This window comes from Ciconia boyciana, chromosome 3 (assembly GCF_034638445.1).
Source record: "Ciconia boyciana chromosome 3, ASM3463844v1, whole genome shotgun sequence".
Taxonomy (NCBI): domain Eukaryota; kingdom Metazoa; phylum Chordata; class Aves; order Ciconiiformes; family Ciconiidae; genus Ciconia; species Ciconia boyciana.
The window spans coordinates 91,932,924-91,952,635 of NC_132936.1; the positions used below are offsets into that span (position 1 = coordinate 91,932,924).

General features: G+C 36.5%; 1 protein-coding gene across 3 annotated transcripts in view; it reads right to left on the reverse strand.

Annotated features, from left to right (window-relative positions):
• Positions 1-19,712, reverse strand: part of STRN (striatin) — a 75,418-nt gene that overhangs the window by 38,586 nt on the left and 17,120 nt on the right. For all 3 annotated transcript variants that reach the window (XM_072856566.1, XM_072856565.1, XM_072856567.1), the window contains 3 exons: positions 14,540-14,613; positions 11,315-11,393; positions 9,142-9,306 (listed from right to left, as the gene is read on the reverse strand). In XM_072856566.1, coding sequence (XP_072712667.1) covers positions 9,142-9,306; positions 11,315-11,393; positions 14,540-14,613 — 318 coding nt within the window. The remainder of the gene's footprint in view (positions 1-9,141; positions 9,307-11,314; positions 11,394-14,539; positions 14,614-19,712) is intronic.

Consider the following 19,712-nt stretch of genomic DNA (forward strand, 5'->3'; position numbering starts at 1 on the left):
CTTCCAAGAAAGAATTCATAAGAACCAAAAAAAGAAAACAGAAGTGACAGAATATTTAAACTATTTAAAGGTTCTACAGGGAAAAGAAGCTTCAAGCTGACAGACAGGTTGATTGGCTATATTGTACCCCAATACACTTTCACAGTCAAATCAAAAGTAACTCAATAATTTAGCTATTTTTCATCCTTTAGCAGCACATAAACATATTGCATTTTAGATATTATTGTCAGCATGAACACTTAGGAATACTGTAAAATATACTTAAGAAAATGTCTAGCCTTAGCTAATTCATGTTATGTACTTTGACAGCAATTTGAAGCTTGCTTCTTTCATTATTTTCCATCTGTTTAGTTTGTTTCTCTTATGAGGTCATTCACAAAGCAACATAAAAAAGCAGAAGTGGCAAAAATACATTCAGAGATAGGGTAGTACAATAAATTACTATAAATTCCACTTTAGAAAAAGAAACACAACTCAACATTGCCAGGGCTTTTGTAGTCTAGAATACTTTTTAAAAAATTAATGGGTGAAAACAACAGAATGGAGCTCCAAAGGTGGGGACTGATACATGAACTGTAGTATTACAGGAGAGACTATTACAGGCATATTATAGTATGGTTCAGGACCTGTTACAAATAAAGGAAGACCAAAAAAACCAAAAAGGTCTCAAAAAGGACAATTCCTCTTTACTGGACTGTCCTGGATCAAAACATATGTAAGGGAGAACATAATTTTCAATGTGCAAGAACTTAGGTGTTGCTTTTTCCATCTTCCCCAGCCATACTGTCTAAAGAAAAACTGCTGGGCAAGAACAAGCCAGAAACCACAGACAGCAGGAGCAGCTACAGCAGCTGCCAAGGCATAGAGTAACCAGATTTTGGCAGGACTTCCTCAACCCTGTGCTCCTCAGCTGCTTGTTCTAAATCTCTTTCCCACTACTCCTTCCTCAATCGTACTCTGCAACAGCACCCTTGCATGGTTGTCTCCCCAGCACCTAACCTTGCCTTCTTTCTTTGAGAGTTTCATTGCAGTTACCGCTTCCTAACCAAACCTTAAAAAAAAAAATAATTCATGTAACCAATGTAACATCTTCTATTATATACTGTTAACTCTGTGCATTACATCCTCCTCTCCACTAGCCTTATTCAATTAGACAGGAAAGTCTTTGGGTCAGAGAGACTACCTGCTACTTGTCTCTGCACATGATTAAGTACAACAGGACTAACTGCTTGTCCCAAGCATAACAAGTACAACAAGTAGTGCCAGAAAGTATAGCTACACTAATGCTGCTGGGTTTTCCATCTTACTACTAATGCATGGGCAGCGCACAGACTTTGTGAATATTACTCTTGACACCAGGAACTTCTGATCCCCAAAGATAAGACACTTTTTCCTGTTTAAAACACAAAATTCTTGTTACAAATGGGCTGGTAACTGAAGTACTTACCTCCCTTAAAGCAACATAAACCTGAAATTATATGGATATTTTTCTCCTCAGGAGAAGTTGCCAGAACTTTCTGCAGCTGTGACGGGCCTGAAAATCTCATCCCAACTTGTATTTTACAGGCTGTTCAGTTATTCAGATTTGTCTTAACCCCTTGGCCCCTTTAAGACTAAAAAGAATAATAATCTCTTCCCATGAAATCTAAGAAATATGATTTATGGATATTCCACATGTACTGTTTTTAAAGCAAGCATGGCTCTCACTGGGCCTCAGTGGGCCATACAGCCAACTTCATTTTCTGCCCTACAGTCACATGGCTCAAGGCAAGTATTTTGTGTAAAAATCCAGCTGGCCCTGACATTGAAATATTAGCAGCTTTACAAAATGTATAGTGTTCAGTTGGGTCTCAACATTTAATATTCAGGATATTAACATAAATCCTGTTTCTCACTGAGTTAAAAGTAGAAACCATAACCTATAGGAAAGGTGAAGTTGTTATGTGGAAACTAAAAGAGCACATTGATGATACCTTTCCTGCTCCCAACATGATCAAGAATGTTTCATATTGCAAAGTCAAGTTTAACTTAGACTAAAGCCACATTACAGACATGTATTCTCTTTGTAACCAACGCATTCAATATTTCTACCATTACCTTCTCCTTTGTTGATAATAACTCTTGGGAGTCTGTGGTCATGTCCAGGGAGACTCCCAAACTTCTCCCATGAAGTGCCCAACCACAAGGCCATTAACTGCCTCGGTCCTACTCACTCCCCCAAAGGAAAAAGTAGAGGGGTTTTTTGTTTGTGTGTTTTATCCAAGACATACACAAGTTACCTTAAATAAAACCAGATTTTATTGATAAATTCAGAAGCAGGAAGAAATACCACAGTAAAGTTAAATAAACACAAGTTCAGCTTAGGCTGAGAAATGTTTCTGGGGGTCTGTACAAGGAAAAAGCCTGTTGTGACCCAGCATTCAAAATGCTATTCTAGCATACTCTTTCTTGAGCCATTTTCTTTGGCTCAGTTTTCTCCTACTATCAAAACGTGCTACTGCAAGGTCATAAGTTTTATTAATTCCCCATAGAATTTAGTTATTTCATGTTTTAACACAGTCTTTTCAATGTGGCTAGTTGAGTTCTTTCAAACTGGACACAGTAAATAAATGCATGCAAATTCAAATGTATTCCTTTCTGTGAGGACTTATTTAAGAACAGTTTGTTAAATCTTCAATACTGTGCAAAATCTTTCATAATGCAGCACAGAAAATATCAAACTAATAATTTATAAAACTATGGAACACTTACAATCATCAAAATTTACACACAAGGAACATGGGGCAGGCTAGACAGTCTGTTACAACCTTTGAAACCTCTTATGAATTCACACCACACAATGCAAGAACCAGTGCAATACATACTACAACTGGTAAGCAACACTTACAAAATGGTTTGGATGTAAATTGAAATCGCAAAGGAATGCCATTTAAAAAGAAAAGACCACTTCTCTTGCCAAATCTAGTCAGATAACTATTAATATGTCAAATAAACAAGCTTTTGAAAGAATAAAAATAAAAAATAAATTCAATGTTTGCAGAACTGAAGTAACTTTTGTAAGTTATTTCTCCATTCACCTTCCCTCTCTTTGCTTCTCTCTCTCCCACAGCACAACTTTCTCTTTCTGCCTCTTCTCTGCCTCTTTCTCCCCATTCCTTCTGTATCATGAGTCTTATGTGACATTTCCAAGAAGCATCCCTCAAACCCTTAAGCCACAGAACTGTGCCAATGAAATGAAAAGAGTGGTCCATTGGTACTACTTTCTTCACACAAAACCCCAATTTATCTATTTTTTTTTTCTGCTTTAATGCATCTTTTGAAAGCATCCAGGTCTGGCCTAAATCAGGTATCTTTAAAATGCCTGTTAGGTCACTGCAAGATAGAGGCAGGGATAAACAGGAGAAAGGTGGAAAAAACCACCCATAAAGGGAATAAGGCAAATAGATTTTGGATTTTTTTCTTTTTGTAATTCATTATTTTAGTCTCGCATACTATTTTGGAAATCTTTTTCATGGTAGGTGTTACCTCAGGTTGTTAAATTCAGAAATATTTTCCCAAATAAACCATTTTATAAGCTAGTCAACACACAACATTCATCAGGCAGTACACAGCGTTTTCATTACATGGGTCAGTGTTAATAGGATTTAGAGATGCAAAACAGTTATTCAAGGCCTTCTGGTATAGAAAGACGTTCATTCACTGAAGTGTCAGTTGGAATGATTTGTTATACATCAGAAAGATAAGGTCTTCAAAATGTTTAATTTTAATCTTTGAAAAGGTCTTTGGATTTGCTCTCAAATGTTGAGGTTTGATGCCTTTTTGCTCATGTAAAGTATAGGCAGTGGAAGCCATATGCGGTTCAATAGGAAAAAAAGGGCAGCAGATCAGTTTCAGAGAGAAACTGATATATCATTCAGGATCATTTTTCTTTAAAAAGTTTCTACTGGCTGTTTAAATATAGTTCTAATGATCAAATCCTTAACAAGAACTCAGATAATTTATCTATATTGTTTTTATATATACACACATTCATATATATGTGTGTACATACATACGCTTGCTATACCCTCGTTCCTTTCCAGTTCTATTCCTTTATTATATTTGCTTCCACTCATATCAAATGGTAGTCAAATACACACCTTCAAGAAGGTAAACTAATTTGACTGTTCAGGTTTCAGTCAGTAAGATAAAGCTATTAAAAAATGAGGTAATAAGTGAACCAAAGATACTTAAATACTCTCAAGTTTTCAAGGCTACAAGTGACATTTGCAGGCAGCTTTCATTTCTGTTTCAGTCTGTTGGGGGAAAGCACCCATTCCTCTCACTGCGGGTGTTAAGAATTTCAACCATTATTATAAAGTTATTATTTTAGTATCTATTTTTGAGTCCAGTCATGCCAAGTGGTACTTATCTTTGTAATGCAAGTGAGCTGATTGAAGAAACTGAAAACAGATTCCCTTTTAAATTCCATTAAATAAGTGGAAACAGGACTATAGCTATCTCAGGTTATCATATTAACATTTCATTTATGGAATCAAAATCTTGCAGGGTGCATTCAAAATCCACATGATGTCTTGAGTGCTAAAGTTTTCAAGAAGATCTGTACATTAGCAAATAAATAGGCAATGTAAGAATACAAGTTTGGCCACAGATGTAGCAGCTAGCAACACATAAAGACTGAGGTTACTTCACCTAATAGTAAGAAGAGAAACTGATTTGGCTTTTGAAGACTTTCAGACAACAGTAGTTTGTTCATTACTGTACCAAAAGAAGAAAAACACCAAAGAGGTGGGGGGAGTTCTCTGATGTAACTGCAACCCTCCAAGATATACAAAATTAAGCTGAGAGGTATGAGGCACCAGATGGCAATTTTCTAAAATAACTGGAGCCTAGCGGAATTCAACTTACATATTGTCTGCTGCAAATAAATATTATTGTCTTAAGTATTTGCACTACAGTAACTACTGTACACTTCTACATATCAAAGTAAACAGCAACAACTTCACAATAATCACCCCAAACATTCTCACCAGCCTTTCCCATAAAAAGGCTTGACTAACTGTTGATATCATAGCACTGAGTGTCTGAACCCCAGCTGCTGAAGTAGGTATAACTGGTATAACAGGCAAGTTCTGGTATCACAGTCAACTTTTAAAAATTTGTAAAAGATGTAGTGAGCTGAGCAGAGGAGGAATATTCTCCCTACCCACCATGAAGTATACACTTCACACATCCCTGGGGTCAGAGGAAAAATGCCAGGGCTTACCCTTACAACAATCAAAGGCATTAAAAAAAAAAAAAAAAAAAAAAAAAGAAAAAGCATGGGTGTCTGCTGTTGTCAGAAGTACAGCCAGAGGTATTGCTGAAGGAGGCTGAGTAGCAGCAACAAGCACTATACACAGATTAATGGGCTTACACAAAAACCATGCTAAAATCAAAATCAGACTGTGTTGAGAAGTATGTCAGCTCTTCTGTTCTTTTACTGGAATTTCTCTCAGTACCAATTTGTTTTGTTCTCCACCACTTTCATTTCACTGAGAAAGTATTGGTTGATTACCAATAAACGATAGTCAAAACATAAAGGAAGTCTTGTTTCCTGTTTCCGTTACCCCCTCTCTCCTCCCAAAGAGGTAACCATATGGCAGCGTAAAAGCATCAAATACCATGTTTTTACTTTCTTTGGGTTTTATCACATGACCGTTCAGTTGTACAGAAGGCAATTTAGCCAATCTGTTCTTTCTGCAATTTACATTGCTATATGGAGAAATCTTTAAGGAAATTTAAAGCTAATGTGCCTTCCATTTTCCTGTTCCTGAAATGCATCATTGTATCCATTTTCCTTCTGTTTTTCACTGTGCCGTTTTCCCCTGTGCTGTACGTTATCTTCATCACATTCACCCACGTTCTTTCCAAACTCCGATTGATTTGTCTTTATTGTTTCTCACCCACAAGCTTTCTCTTTATTCAATCCCCATACTCGGCTTCTGACATTCTTCCTTCCTTGTAAACATTTTTCTAAAACTCATACTTAAAATCCCCAGTCTCAGCTGGGCCGACAATATTATGCAGTTCTTGCAAGATCAAACAAATCAAATATTCTACGAGCTGCGTTTTCTCACTTTAACAGAGGTATTGTTTGCTAGACTACATTCATTTCCATGCATTACATTTTGGCCAGCACTCTGCTCTTCAAATTAACTAAAACATCTTCAGATTGACCACTAGCCTCAGACTTGCTAGCAGATATTTGACTATATAGCAGACTATAGCAGATATATATACATATATCAGACCTGACTATAGCAGATATATGTTCATTAAATGTTTTGAACCACAAAATTTGCCAAACTGCATTGGCTTGAGCAGTTCACAGGCTTCTGTGGTGATAGCAAAGCTTTCTCCTACAAAGAGTTTCACTGTATCCGTACAGCCAAAGAGCGTCTTCCATCTGCTTTTTAGTTTGCAACTGTCCCAATGTCTGGTGATCCTGGCAAACACACACGCGTGTCCTTAAACTTCCTGGGATTGCACTAAAGTTTTGGCTGGTTTCTTGTTCTTCCAATCTCTCACCGTAACTTTCCTCCTCTACTGCCAAACTGCAGGCACTTGTTCATCGCACTCCTTCCAATCATACAAGCTTGCTGTGGCCCCAATCCTCTTCTTACTTTACATGCACGCTAGGAATAACAAGAGGCTGCTAACAGAACCGCCAATCTTTTTGCCCTCCCAGTAAGTAGCCTAGCACTGGTGACGTTGATTCAAAGAGAGTCCCTACCTTGACTGTGAGCCAGAATTTAGCTGAGCCACCTAAATTTTTCCCAGTTCTGCCAACTGGGTAGAAAAGCGTTGAATTAAGTTTTCAAAGACTCAGTAAGAATTCCAGTTGGGATCAGGAGCAAGATGCATGTGCCTTAAATCTTAGTCACCTATTCAATGCTAATACTCTTCAAAAAGAAGCTGTTCTATACATGTTTAAGTAATGCTGACAATAGATGAGGGAGGTAACAGGTGAGTATGAGCTAATCGAGAACAACATCTCATCTCATTTCTGATTTCCCATCTGCCATAAAGCTGCACTTTGAAATCTCAGAGGCAAGCGATGATGCAGTTGGGAGGAGGTGAACAGTGCCACATGCCACAGAAACAGTGAGGTGTAACGTTTTACAGTATCTAGGAGCACAATATGAACTAGCTGTTAAATAACAGGCAGTCTCTGCCAGGAAGAAAGCCACAGAATGCCTCCTGCCTGGAAAATTGAAAGAGATGGTCTGAAAGTGTATTTGAAACACCCAGAAGAATCACAGCATTAAAAGCTAGTCCTGTACTCAGACTGATCAAGGAATTTTAGTAAAATCCCAACTTTTTTCTCTCAGTGAGGGAGATCTCAGCTGACATCCACAAACTCAAAATCGCCCATGAAGACTTATCTGATGATGTTGAACAAGATCCCTGGAAAATTCTTCCACTGTAAAACCCTGGAGTCACTTCTTGCACGTCATGTACCAAAAGCTCCCTTAAGCTTTCTAATACAGTCTGCCATCTTACGCATCACAAGTGAGATGAAAACTGTTTCTCAAAGCATGCAGCCTGACCAGCCCTGCAGCTGACAAGCTCGCAGAGCCACAATGGAAGGGAACTTATTTTTCTCCATCAGTAAATATCCTCAGCCACAGGGTAGACTACAAAGTGTTAAATCTAATATCAGATCTACCCAGAAAGCAAGTAGATAGGAAAGAAATGCAAATGTATCCAAAGCTGCTATATCAAAACCACTGTCCAACCATTTCATCCATCAAATAACTACCTTATAAATATATCCATTTCAAAACTGAAGTAAACATTTTAAAGTAAATTTTAAAGTGTAAGAAGAGAAGCTTTATTTACCCACTTCCCCTGAGAAGAAGTGACACCTTCACCAGAAATCAAACTAAAATTGTTATTGTAATCTATCAAGCATTCCTTGTTCTTCAAAAACAAAGCTGTTGTACATAAACAACATGGCTTGTCAACTATGTAGCAGCGCAATATATTTTAGTAGCTTGTGGGTTTTCTCATATGTTCAAATTTTCCATCTCGCAGCATTAAATTTAATTACATAACAATGAACTTCTGCCCTTACGTAACTTGTTGGCCTGAAGTTGCTGCAGCTATCTGCTGGGTATAACGAAATTTTACAAATGCTTTTTAAAAGACAGAATGTATCATATAATAGTATTAGATCTTAGGAAGAAAAAGGTCTTGAATTTTGCCACATCAGTACAGAAAAGGAAAAAAAGAGGGAGAATCTTTGAGGAAAGCTGTGCTTGCTGATGCAGCACAAACTACTGGAAACAGCTACCTCATGTATTGTTCAAACAAACAATTCTGCACCATTTTCATTATTTTTCAAGTTTTGCAACTACAATATCTTAAACAAGAATAAACAGATTGTTTTCCTGAAGACTCTACAGTTAAGTTTCAGATTTAACTTTCTTTTTTTCTTTTTTTTTTTTTTTTTTAAGCTCTGCATGGAAAAGAGAAGAAAATGGAAAAAAGCCTCTTATGTTTTCAACATTACTTAAAAGCAAAAGTAAGCACAACAAGCTTTTACTCTCCTTGACTGACTTCTCATAGTATTAGAAATATTGAAAGACAGAAATGAATACCTTACATTTCTGTCACATTTACATATGTATATCCATCAGTGGAAAATCAAAAACTTACAGGAATCAGAATGTAATAAGTGACTTTGTTTTTTAGATCCAGTCAAAAAAATCCTCTCTCTCATATAGATTATCATGTCATAGTCAGCACAGACCGGAAGGCCAAAGCCTGTAATCGATACAGTAAAGTTTCCAGCAATACAAATAAACCGCTAACTTGAAACAATGCCGACCTCTAACCACTTAACAATCGTATCTCAAAGAGGCTTGATTTGACTTTGTGCTGCCATCCAACTGGAAAAAAAAAAAAATTACGGTGCTTTTAAGCTGTGAATCTTAAAAGGTACTTCCATACTTATTGCTTAATGTAATAAAATTAGTTAGAATTGCTCTAATCTCCAACTAGGGAAAAAAAAAATCCTGAAATCTCAGTAAACAAAAATTTGTTCTATATTTGTGCATTTATGCAGAAAGATAACAGTGTCATCTTAATGCTTACCCAATCATTGCGTTTTCTTTAATCTGGCCCTCTGTGCCATTTACCATTGGCTCTTGATTTCTGTTTTCCTTCTCTGAAGCATCACTTGAGAGGCCCAATAAAGCTCGTACTCGTTTTGACTTCACATCCAATATCGTGTCAGTGTAGCCCACTTCCTGTAGATACCTGTAGGAACAGAACTCATGCTAATCTTCCATGCACATCTCACTTATTCAAAACAGTAAATGAAAACTTCTCCCTAAACTCATCTTCAACCCCTTAGCTTAGCAAAGCACGGTGCTGTGCTAATGAAACATGCTTATAAATCATCCTGTACCAGCTGCAGAGGGATCGCCTCTTGCAGTACCAGCCTCTACAGTCACCAAGAAAAAAAAAAAAAACAAACAAAAAAAAAATCAAAGAGCCTAGCAGTCAGAGGTTATACAATACGTTATTCATTCATTTACTAAAATGGATGGAAAAGCACTTTCAATTAAAATATTTACAACTGGCTTATAAAAATCACCACAGTTGCATGCACAACGTGGCCATTTTATTCTTCAACATGTGGAAACTACACATGAAGCCTTACAAGAAGTATCAGATATGTTCTTTATGTAAGAATTATTAGAAGCCTAGAAAACAGAGGGAATAAAAACAAATTCCGTAGCTGTAACTACTAGCTATTATTTGTAACACACTAGGTTTGACAAAATCTTTGTCTTGCCTTTTCCTTATTCTGCAACAGATCTGCAAAATATTAATTTGTCTTGCATATAAGGGCTAGGCAGCAAGAATCCTGGACTAGCTTGTATGAAAACGTCAAGGTCTAAAGTTGGCTTTTTCATCAATATGCCATATTGCCTTTGGGGGAAACAGGGGGGAAATAATGACTTAAAAAAAAATGATTAGTCTCTGTCCTTTCCTCTAGAATACGGAGTTAATAGCACTGTCTTCTCAGGAGCACTGGACTGATTAAATGGTCAGTATTCTAGAGGACTCTAAAGAGGGGAAATGCTATTTTACAATAACAGCTGTTACAAATCAAGGACATGCACTTTTCCTGCAAGAACATTCTCTTCCAATTATTTAACAATATCCTCCTCATAACCACATTAGGAGAGAAATACTGATTGTTGGCTATGCAAAAATCAAACAAGTCACCTATGCAAAACAGAGTCCATCAGCAACACACACTCTGTATTCAGCACTGTGTCACTTATTTATGAATTGCACTGAGAAGGAATGACTTGTCTTCAAAATCACTGATCCGAGTCAAGACCACTTAATTTACATTTATTCAACCTACATGCAAAGATTTGAGCTCTTGCAAAAGAAAAGCATTTACAAATCATCCAACAGACAAATTTAACTTTTGTATAATTTATTGGAAAAAGGTCCTTTAATACAAGCTCCAGACTATCCATACTGTCTCCCTCCGCTCCCATTTAATCTTCTGTAACACACCAAAAAAAATTAGAAAGCAGAAGTTTTGCTGGCCGATTAGAAGACCTTAGAATCTAACTATAAGCACGGGGGATGAGGCAAAACAGATAGAGACACTCTGATGAGAGGTCTTTAAAAGACCTCTTCAATTTAAACCAAGGGTTGTAACCAAGGCAAAAAACCCCCACAAAAATATGACCAAATACCTTGGACATTAACTAACTCATTATGACCACAATTCAAAAACTAATTTAGATTAACAGACATTTGCTTCATTGAGATGAACTGAGAATTAGAAAAATTCTAGTCTAATCTTCTGAATATTAGTCTTTTCTGCACCTCGAGCAGGCCAAAATAAAAGTTATCCCTCTCCAACACCAGTTATTTTTATTTTACATAGCTCTTAACAGAATTACTTGTGTAGTTTTTTAATTGCAAAAAGAATTGCAAAGTGTCATGACACACTGTTCTCCCAAGCAGATTGTTTTATTATACACAGTGAAAGAAAAGCAAAGGAGATTAGGTGTTTGTGACTTGACAAGGCTTCTCATCTGAAGTTCTGAAATATTAAAATTTTTCAAAAACCTAGGAAAAGTAGGGCAGAGCTGAATGAACTTCATCACACACACTAACTTTTCTTGAAAGAAAATCTAACAGAAAAAAAAAAATCAAATACCACCATCATCACATTTCATTACCAGATTCTTTCCCTTGCATTCGTTATTCGAGTCCCTTTTTCAACACTTACTGTCTTAGCAGCTGTCGTCCTTGTTTCCATATTAGCTGACTGTTCTGTTGTGGCTGAATCTCTGTCTCATTCCCTTCATCTGGAAAAGATTATTTAATTATGAACATTTTTTTCCTTGTCCTACTTTTTTAAAAAGATGCCCATCCACTTGAAAAGACAAATGTGATTTGTCTTAAAATGATTAGGAATGGTTTAATAACAAAATAAAAGACTCAAAGTTCCAATAATCAATCAAGAGAGAAAAAAATGCACACAGCACGTAACTGTAGTACTACATACACATAAAGATTGTCAGGTACATCCTACTGTATGACAGCAAGTTCCACTAGTCATCAGTGCCTTCCCTTCTGTCTCACATCCAAAAGCCCCATCTTACTCCCTTTTATTTAAGGGCACATAATCACATAGATGATCTGGAGTTCCATTTTTGCATTAACCTTCCAATATAACTGCTGCTTATAATTTAAGTTTGAATACAAACATCTTTAACTGCTAACAACATCAAATGCAACTGTAGCATGGTATCTATTTACAACTTATTGTCCAACCAATTTCCTTAATATTTGACCGTTCAACATAAAACCAACAGACCTACTCACATCAACTTTAAATTCATCCGTATTTGTATTAGTTTTGTGGAAAGAAAAAAAAATACAACAGGGGTGGTTTGTTTATTTTTTAACCTGGAAAGCTGTTGAAAAATTTTCACTACATTTTCCACAACCATAAATTTATATCGAAACAGTACTACTCCAAGAAAATCCACAAAAAAATTATGTGGCTGTTCCGGTGAGAAACCTATCTGAATGCTGGCAACCAACAACTACACATTTATTCCATATATAGCTTCATACTACATGATGGTGGGGGTTTTTTCCCCTCCTCCAGGAGATACATAAGCATATGCTTCCCATGATAAAAGATCTTGGTTTATTATCTATGAAAGCGTCTACAAAACTTGAAACCCTGTGGTCCAAACAGTGAAGGATGAACAATCTTCTTGTGTAAACAAGAATTAAGAACCAGAAAAACCTGTGGTATAATCCTGTGAGTAACTTGATATGTGATGTGGGGAAGCTATTGTCCTTACCTGGAAGTCATTTACCTTTAAACAACTGAATTAACACCACACACAAAAAAACCCACCACCCACCCAAGAAGCTATCAAAGACTAATCAGAATTCACATGCAAGGAGAGCCATATGAATTCTATCCATCTCAAATTCACAAATCCACTTAATAGCAACCATAGGAAATAATCAATTGCACACTTATATTCTGACAACAGCTGAACACAGCTGGACCCAATGCACAACTACCAAAGCTCAGTCTATAAGAATCAAAAAATGATTGAGATAAATCTGCCTGAAAATTCCTTCTGAAAGCAAAAACCCTTCTTCTGAAGGCACTATTAAGTATATCTACAGGCAAGAATTCTCTTTTGCTTAGTCTCCTCAAAACTGATGACCGCTACAGGTAATAGTGGTTTACAGATGAGAATAAAGGGACTTGCATTATGAGCAAATAATAGCAGAAGATATCACAGGAGTTAAAAAAGAAAAAGGCATCCCTTTATCAGGAGATTGAACTCTTTCTTCTAAACTGTATTACTGACTCCCCAAGACATCATAAAGAAAACAAACAGGGACCCATTTGGAAGAACTACTAGAAACACTTCCATGTTTTTTCCTGACTGGGCAGGAAAAACAGGGGCGGGGAGTGGGGGGGAAGACACGGACATAAAAGTATCTATCAAAGACAACTCCAAAGGAGCATGATAATAAAGTTTCTATTTTAAGTGTGTATCTTTAATCAGTCCTTTAATCAAATCTTTTATCAGATTTGATATAGAACAAAAGTATACATTTCTGACAGCTACATATATAGAATGCAATGGGATAAATCAGGATACTGGAATTTCAACAAAGGTAATTCCATTAATGTTCACTTTGCAGAAGCAATGCACTAGCTGGGCAACCCAGGCCTTGCACTACATTCCTCAGCTGGAAACTGGAGCAACATGCTATAGCTGCATCCTGAGGAATTACAAAAAACAAAGATGTCTAGGATCTTGGTATGATCAGGACAAAGTTTTCTCGTGGTCCAGATACAGACTGGGTTCTTCCACTTAGTAACACCAAATTAAACTATTTCTTCAGTTAAGGAAATAACCTCAATAATAATGTGAAATATAATTTCTCAAAAAATCATTATATCTTGGACAAGAAAAGCCTGGTGTAAAGTTTCATCAGTGGTGTGGGGTTGGATTTTTTTGGTTGGTTGGGATTTTTAATGACCTTCTGAATACAATGAGATAAGAATTAACCATGACAGTAAACCAGACCATCCCTTCCACAAACCAAGTGACAGAGCTGAGGTCTGCAGACTTTCTGTATTCTTCCTTTATGTACAGGTGGTTCTAGTTTCGTTGCTGTAGTAGGAGCATCAGGGGACTGAGATATAAAAATCATCACCTGTCACTTCTCCTTTCAAGGGCTTGACCTGTAACCAGGCTTTTGTATCCCTCCTTTTTTTTCTGAGGAAAGGATAGGGAGACAGAGGGATGAAAGGAAGTAACTTAAATTCTTAATTCCTCAAGTTCAGTGCTTAAAACTATTTGTGGAGATGCAACCTCTAGAACAACAAATCAGCTTTTCAGAGACCAAGGTGAAAAACTGTCCTCTCACAGCACAGCACTGAAGTTAGTTGTATGCATTTCCAATGATCACTGGAATTTTGTAAATAAATTCCCCACTCTCCAACTTTCACTTATGTCTAACATGCACTTTCATTATTTTTCTCCTGGAATACCACTGAAGTAATTGAACAAAAAATTATATACTACACATTTCATGTCCTTTGCCATTAACTTTTTGTTCAGAAGAATTATTTAAAGATAAAAGGATTCTATAGCTATAAAGCTAGTACCTCACTGTTCCAAAACATCCATACATTACTAAGGAAGAGAAAAATTATTCTCTCCCAGAGCAGTTTGTTGGTTTGGGTTTTTTTAAATCTAAACTCATTTGATCTATTAATAGACTCTTTCAGAGCATTAGCATATATTTTTAATTTTACAAGAGTAAAATACAGTCTTTATTAATGATCACTATTCCCACTGCTTCCATTAAGTGGCTATTTTATCAACACTATCATTTCAGCATTTGCACAAACCACAGTTATGCTTTTATGCCAGTAATGAACTCATTCTTAATAAATTCTTACCAGAATCATAGTTTGGTGGCTTCATATCTCCCTGATTCAATTCTGTGCCATATTTTAATTTGTGATATTTAGCCCTGAAAGGGAAAAAAAAAAAAAAAAGAAGAAGAAGAAACTATTAGCACATTTAAAGGGTATCTCTAAACACATAAACGTCACCTGTCTTCACTTGAAAAGCCACTCCTTTCTTCTAGGCTAGGAACAAAACAAGTAATTTCAGCAGGACTTCAGATATGTAATTTTGCTTAATTATTTTTTCCAAGGTTGACATGTAATTGCAAAGCAACTGATGAAACACAGGGATCAGTAGACTGCAGATTTTACAAAACGTTCTTGCTACAGAAAAGGTTCCTTCCTTGTGGACATCGTCTACACTCTGCTTCCCTCCCCACCCCCACTTTTTTTTTTTTTTAGCCATCACTATGAAACATTTTTACCACCCATGTCAGTTCAGTGCCATCTACTGCATATTTCATATGGTCACCTCAATTAAGCCAACCTTAGTTTTATTCTTCGAAATGCTGTGCTTTCCAACAGCAGCAGGCCCTTGGTTAGAAGTATTCTAAATGAAATTTAGCACTGACAGTAGCCCATCTAAACCAGTTTCTCTTAAAGCTGCTAGATCTGCCACTTGACCAAGTTCAAAAATGGAGACTTCTCTTCCAAAAATATTTAGCGTACAGAAGGCCTATTGTAATAAACCCCACAAAGCGTGCTATATGATGACAATGAGTAGCTAGAAGAAAAGGGAAAATGCTTTTTAAATTTGAAAAGCTTCATCCTACAGAGTCAGTGTCTATAGACTTTTAAACATACGAAATAATGCCACAGTAGTACAGCATTACAAATGCACATATAAGTTATTAAAGATTCATTAGAGTAGTCTTAGAACACAGTAACAGAGAAACTGAGGCAGAGAGCCTTAGCCAGTTCGCAATCTGTTCCCCCCTTCTCTCACACTCACTGTAACTTTTGTCCCTATGATTGTTTTCTGCCAAACATGAAAATTTAGACGACTCAAAAAATCCTGATTCCCTATAAAGTTTTGTAGACATTCATAACCGGGTAGAAAAGCAGCACTCATACTAGTTCCTACCCTGAACGAAAGGCAGGGAAGAATTCGGGCAATGCTGGGCATGCAGTCTGGCAGTAGTGGGACAACCAACTAGCGCACACACACATGCAGCTCCAATGCAAATGTATGGAGCTAGGTGTAAGGCAGCAAGATACAGGCTACGAAAGACAAAAAGAAAAAAAACAAACCTCACATACACCAACATGAAAATGGGCTTCATTAGCTCCACTACTCACAAGGAAAATCTTGCACTTAAAATTTGTTTTTAAAAAAATTGATGGGTGTGACACTTCATAATTGTATGAGGCAAGTCTCACTAAGCTCGAATGACTGTATCAAGAACAACTGCAGATAATGTTTTCAAGTTATGTGCACCTCTTGATTGCTTCTCAGACATCCTTATTACATTACTGTTTTCTTTTGCCTTTTCCTATTTCATCAAGAAAACTCATTACTTCTAACAAAATGGTGCTGAGGGAAGCGATGCTTGGTAGTTCTTATGCTTCAGTATCAACAGTACTAGTTTCCTACTAATCCAGCTGCATTTTAACTATAATAAACATTTAATTCTGGATGAGAAGGGTAAGTGCAGAGTGAAGAAATGCCTCTTAGATGTAGCAACAAAGACAGATGAAGGAACTGACTTCCTCCTCAAGAGCTAGAGCACTAAGCTCTAACTCAGCTGAGCAGCAACCAGCAAGGAAAGGAAAAAGGATGCACTTGAAATGTATTAACAGCAATAAGTTATAGGGATAAGGATAAAGGATGTGAAGGATAAACATTGTGGTCGGTACAGAAAAGGATAACGAAGAATACAACAAAATTAAAGCTGAATGCTTGATCAAAATATTTATCTTTCCTTTCACAACTATCTGTTTCCTGCATCTCACTGGCAGAGATACATTACCCTGGTAAAACAATTGCATTTCATTATTGTTAAATACTGATGCTATGTATACTTTTTCCCCCACCACCACTAATAAAAAGTAATAACTAATCAAGAACTAAGAAATCCTCTACCCTGACACTAACCTACCACACCAACTTTAAACACTACACTTTGTCAAAAACTTCAAGTTTTTATGCAGTCAGCAATTCAAGTCACCCTACCTAATGTTTAATCCATTTTGATTTATCAAAAGTGAGCAAATGTTAATACTTTAATCTGGATTAATGACCTATACTGTGCTCTACTCAATTCCTGCAAATAATTTCAGCGCAGTTAGTTTTGTGGCATGAGGCATTTGCTTTTAGCTCATAGGTCTCATATAAAGTTCCATTATCCTCTATGCATTCACTAATTTTCTTATCAAAGCTTTGTTAATAATTTTCACCCTAAGAACCAAAGTAAAATATTTGCTAGGTTAACTGAAAGGATCATCCTTTATACCGTTCCTATTCCTCAGATCCCTTGCCTGTTCTCCAAAATTCATTTTTCAAAAATTCAGCCTGCATTTTTTTAAGCTTCTCAATATATTTATTCCAATCTGTTACATCTGTGTATGATTATTTTCTAAATGTCTTTCCCTCTTAAATCAACAGTAATATTCTTCTTTCTTCTTACTGAAGTTCCCCCCCCCTCATTAAAGGCATTATAAAATCAGTTCAGCAAAGTGAGATTATTCACTCTATCCACATTCTAAACTATTAGTAGCAGGTTTTTTAACTGGCTCCTCATAATGCAACAGTTTTTAAAGCCTTTGTTATTCTTCTTTACTTCAAGAGGATAACCTAGATTATATGGTCTTGTACACCACTGGCCCTTAAATTTATTTAAAGGCCAAGCTGGACTAAGATTTCATCTTTCAGAAGATTTACCTTTGTATATCACAGGCATATACCAGCAGAAATACAGATATGGCAGAAGAATCATGTCCTAACAAAGACAGGCAATTGAAGAGCTGACAATCCCAAAAAGCAATCCTGATTTTTAATATTGCTGGGAAAGTTAAAAACAAAAAGCCATAGACCTTTGCCTGCACAAAATGACAAAAAACCCAATGCCAAACTCAAATCTGAATTAATTAGAATCAATTAGTATAAATTCAGGTATCTGAGCAAGACACCAGTTAGATGTGAAACAGAAACATGAATACCATGTCAGAGTACTTGACTCGGTGAACTCACCTTCAGCTATGGTCAGCTTCTAAAGTCCGGAGGAATATTGAAAAAAAATAATCCATATAGATAGCTAACAGTCCATCAAGGAAATATTTTCTACACTTCTTCAGGCAGCAAGTATGAGATTTATTATTAGAAACTTTCTTATGGTACAGTTGAAAATGTCACAGGTATGAAAGACAATCTTCTTTCTAAAGCATACCAAGGAAAGGCCTCAACACAACAATTCAGACTCCAAGACTAGAAGGGAGAGTCTTGACCATTCAGTGACACATATTGCAGTCAAAGGCTATGAAACTTCTCGCAAAAGAGACCTTAATTATTTTCTATACAAATTCTGTATATAGCTTATTCCATTAGCATGTTTATATTTAATCTATTTCTACAATAACAGAATATCTCCTGCCCACCTGTCATGCTTAATTTCTCCGCTTTTTCAGAAATCACAGTCCAGCTATTAACAGCTTTAAACTAGCCCTCTGTAGTTCACACTGAACTCTAGTTCACACGTCACAGCAGTGAGATACTATTATCACAAAAAAGAGCAAATGTATTTTTTCTGTAAATAAGTACAAAGAAAAATCAAAGTTTCTCCAACCTTTGTCTCATCTGGTCAAAAACAAGGACAGTGGTTTTGGGGCAGGAGAAGAAGGAGGGAAACAAATCACAAAGATGAGCCTTTATTATCTGAAACTTGTTCAACTTGGATGATTTACCTTCAATTTCTGAAAATTAAATCTGAATTATTAACAGCATGCAGAGACTGAAAAATTACTTGAAAAATAACTAGCTGAAGGATATCACTTTATAGAAGGTATTTTCTATCTGAAAACTAGCCTTCAAGTTGTTTGGAAGAAAGCTATTTTGGGGCTGTGATACTGTATTACAGGGTAGATGCCCTTACTCAGGTAAGTATAAATATTACCACTGCTTTGGCTTTTGCACTTCATTATGCAGTTCACCTTTTTTGATTAGCAGTATTTTCTTTAAACTATGTGTCTTCTATGCAAACAGTGCTTGGAGACACTCAACATGGCTGCCACAACACTTCCAGAGTTGCTTTGGAAAATGCTAAAAGCTTTCATCCTTCTAAATTTCCTAAGACCGAGAGCAGTGAAACTTTGCTGAATACTTCACAAAGAAACAAGTTTGATCCCGATCAAAAAAGGCCACTATTTCTTGGAAATATCTGTCTCCAGACCTGAAGCATCTGATCCAGCTGTGCTGAGGGAGCTTGCCAAAACATCCATAGAAGATCTGGGAGCCGCCGCCAAACCAAGAGACATAAACAAGAACAACTGCCAGGAACAGCACGGCGAGATATTCTACCCAGGGGAGAAGGCGCCAGCCTTATGCTGATCAGACACACCAGTGCAGAAAACAACATAAAATTAAATCAAATGTTTCTAGAGACATGGCTCAGGAGTCCAGTTCTTTGGTTAAAATATGTTAAGACAGGAAATGAGCTAGACTAGATAAAATAGGACATGTACTTGAGAGAAACAGTACTACATTTCAGCTATCTCCTGAAAATCCAGAGGAAACAATGCAATTTACTGGTGGTGGAGCAAGTATTGATAAAGTAATAAAAAATAACCCTCAACTGTGAACAGCCTCACACTGCAATCTACTGGATGTTGGCAAAACTGTATCAAAACTGCTGTTGAACAAATGACAGTGCTTAACTATTTCCTATTAAGGTCTTTGCTATTTAGTGTATTAAGACTCTTCAGGAGAAATAACTGGGCTTCCTACACACGCAACAAAAAGGTAATCTTACAATTACTAACATAAAGACCGAACATTAAACTAAATTTGTCAGAAAAGCATGATAATCTGCAAGTAAAACTCATTTTCTACCTTACGTAATTTTATAGTGGGTAAGTGCCATGAAATAGAGAACAATGACAATGCTTCCAAAGTTGTTTATTTATAGTAAACTTTGAAAACATTTGGTTGATAAAAGAAATGCTGAACACC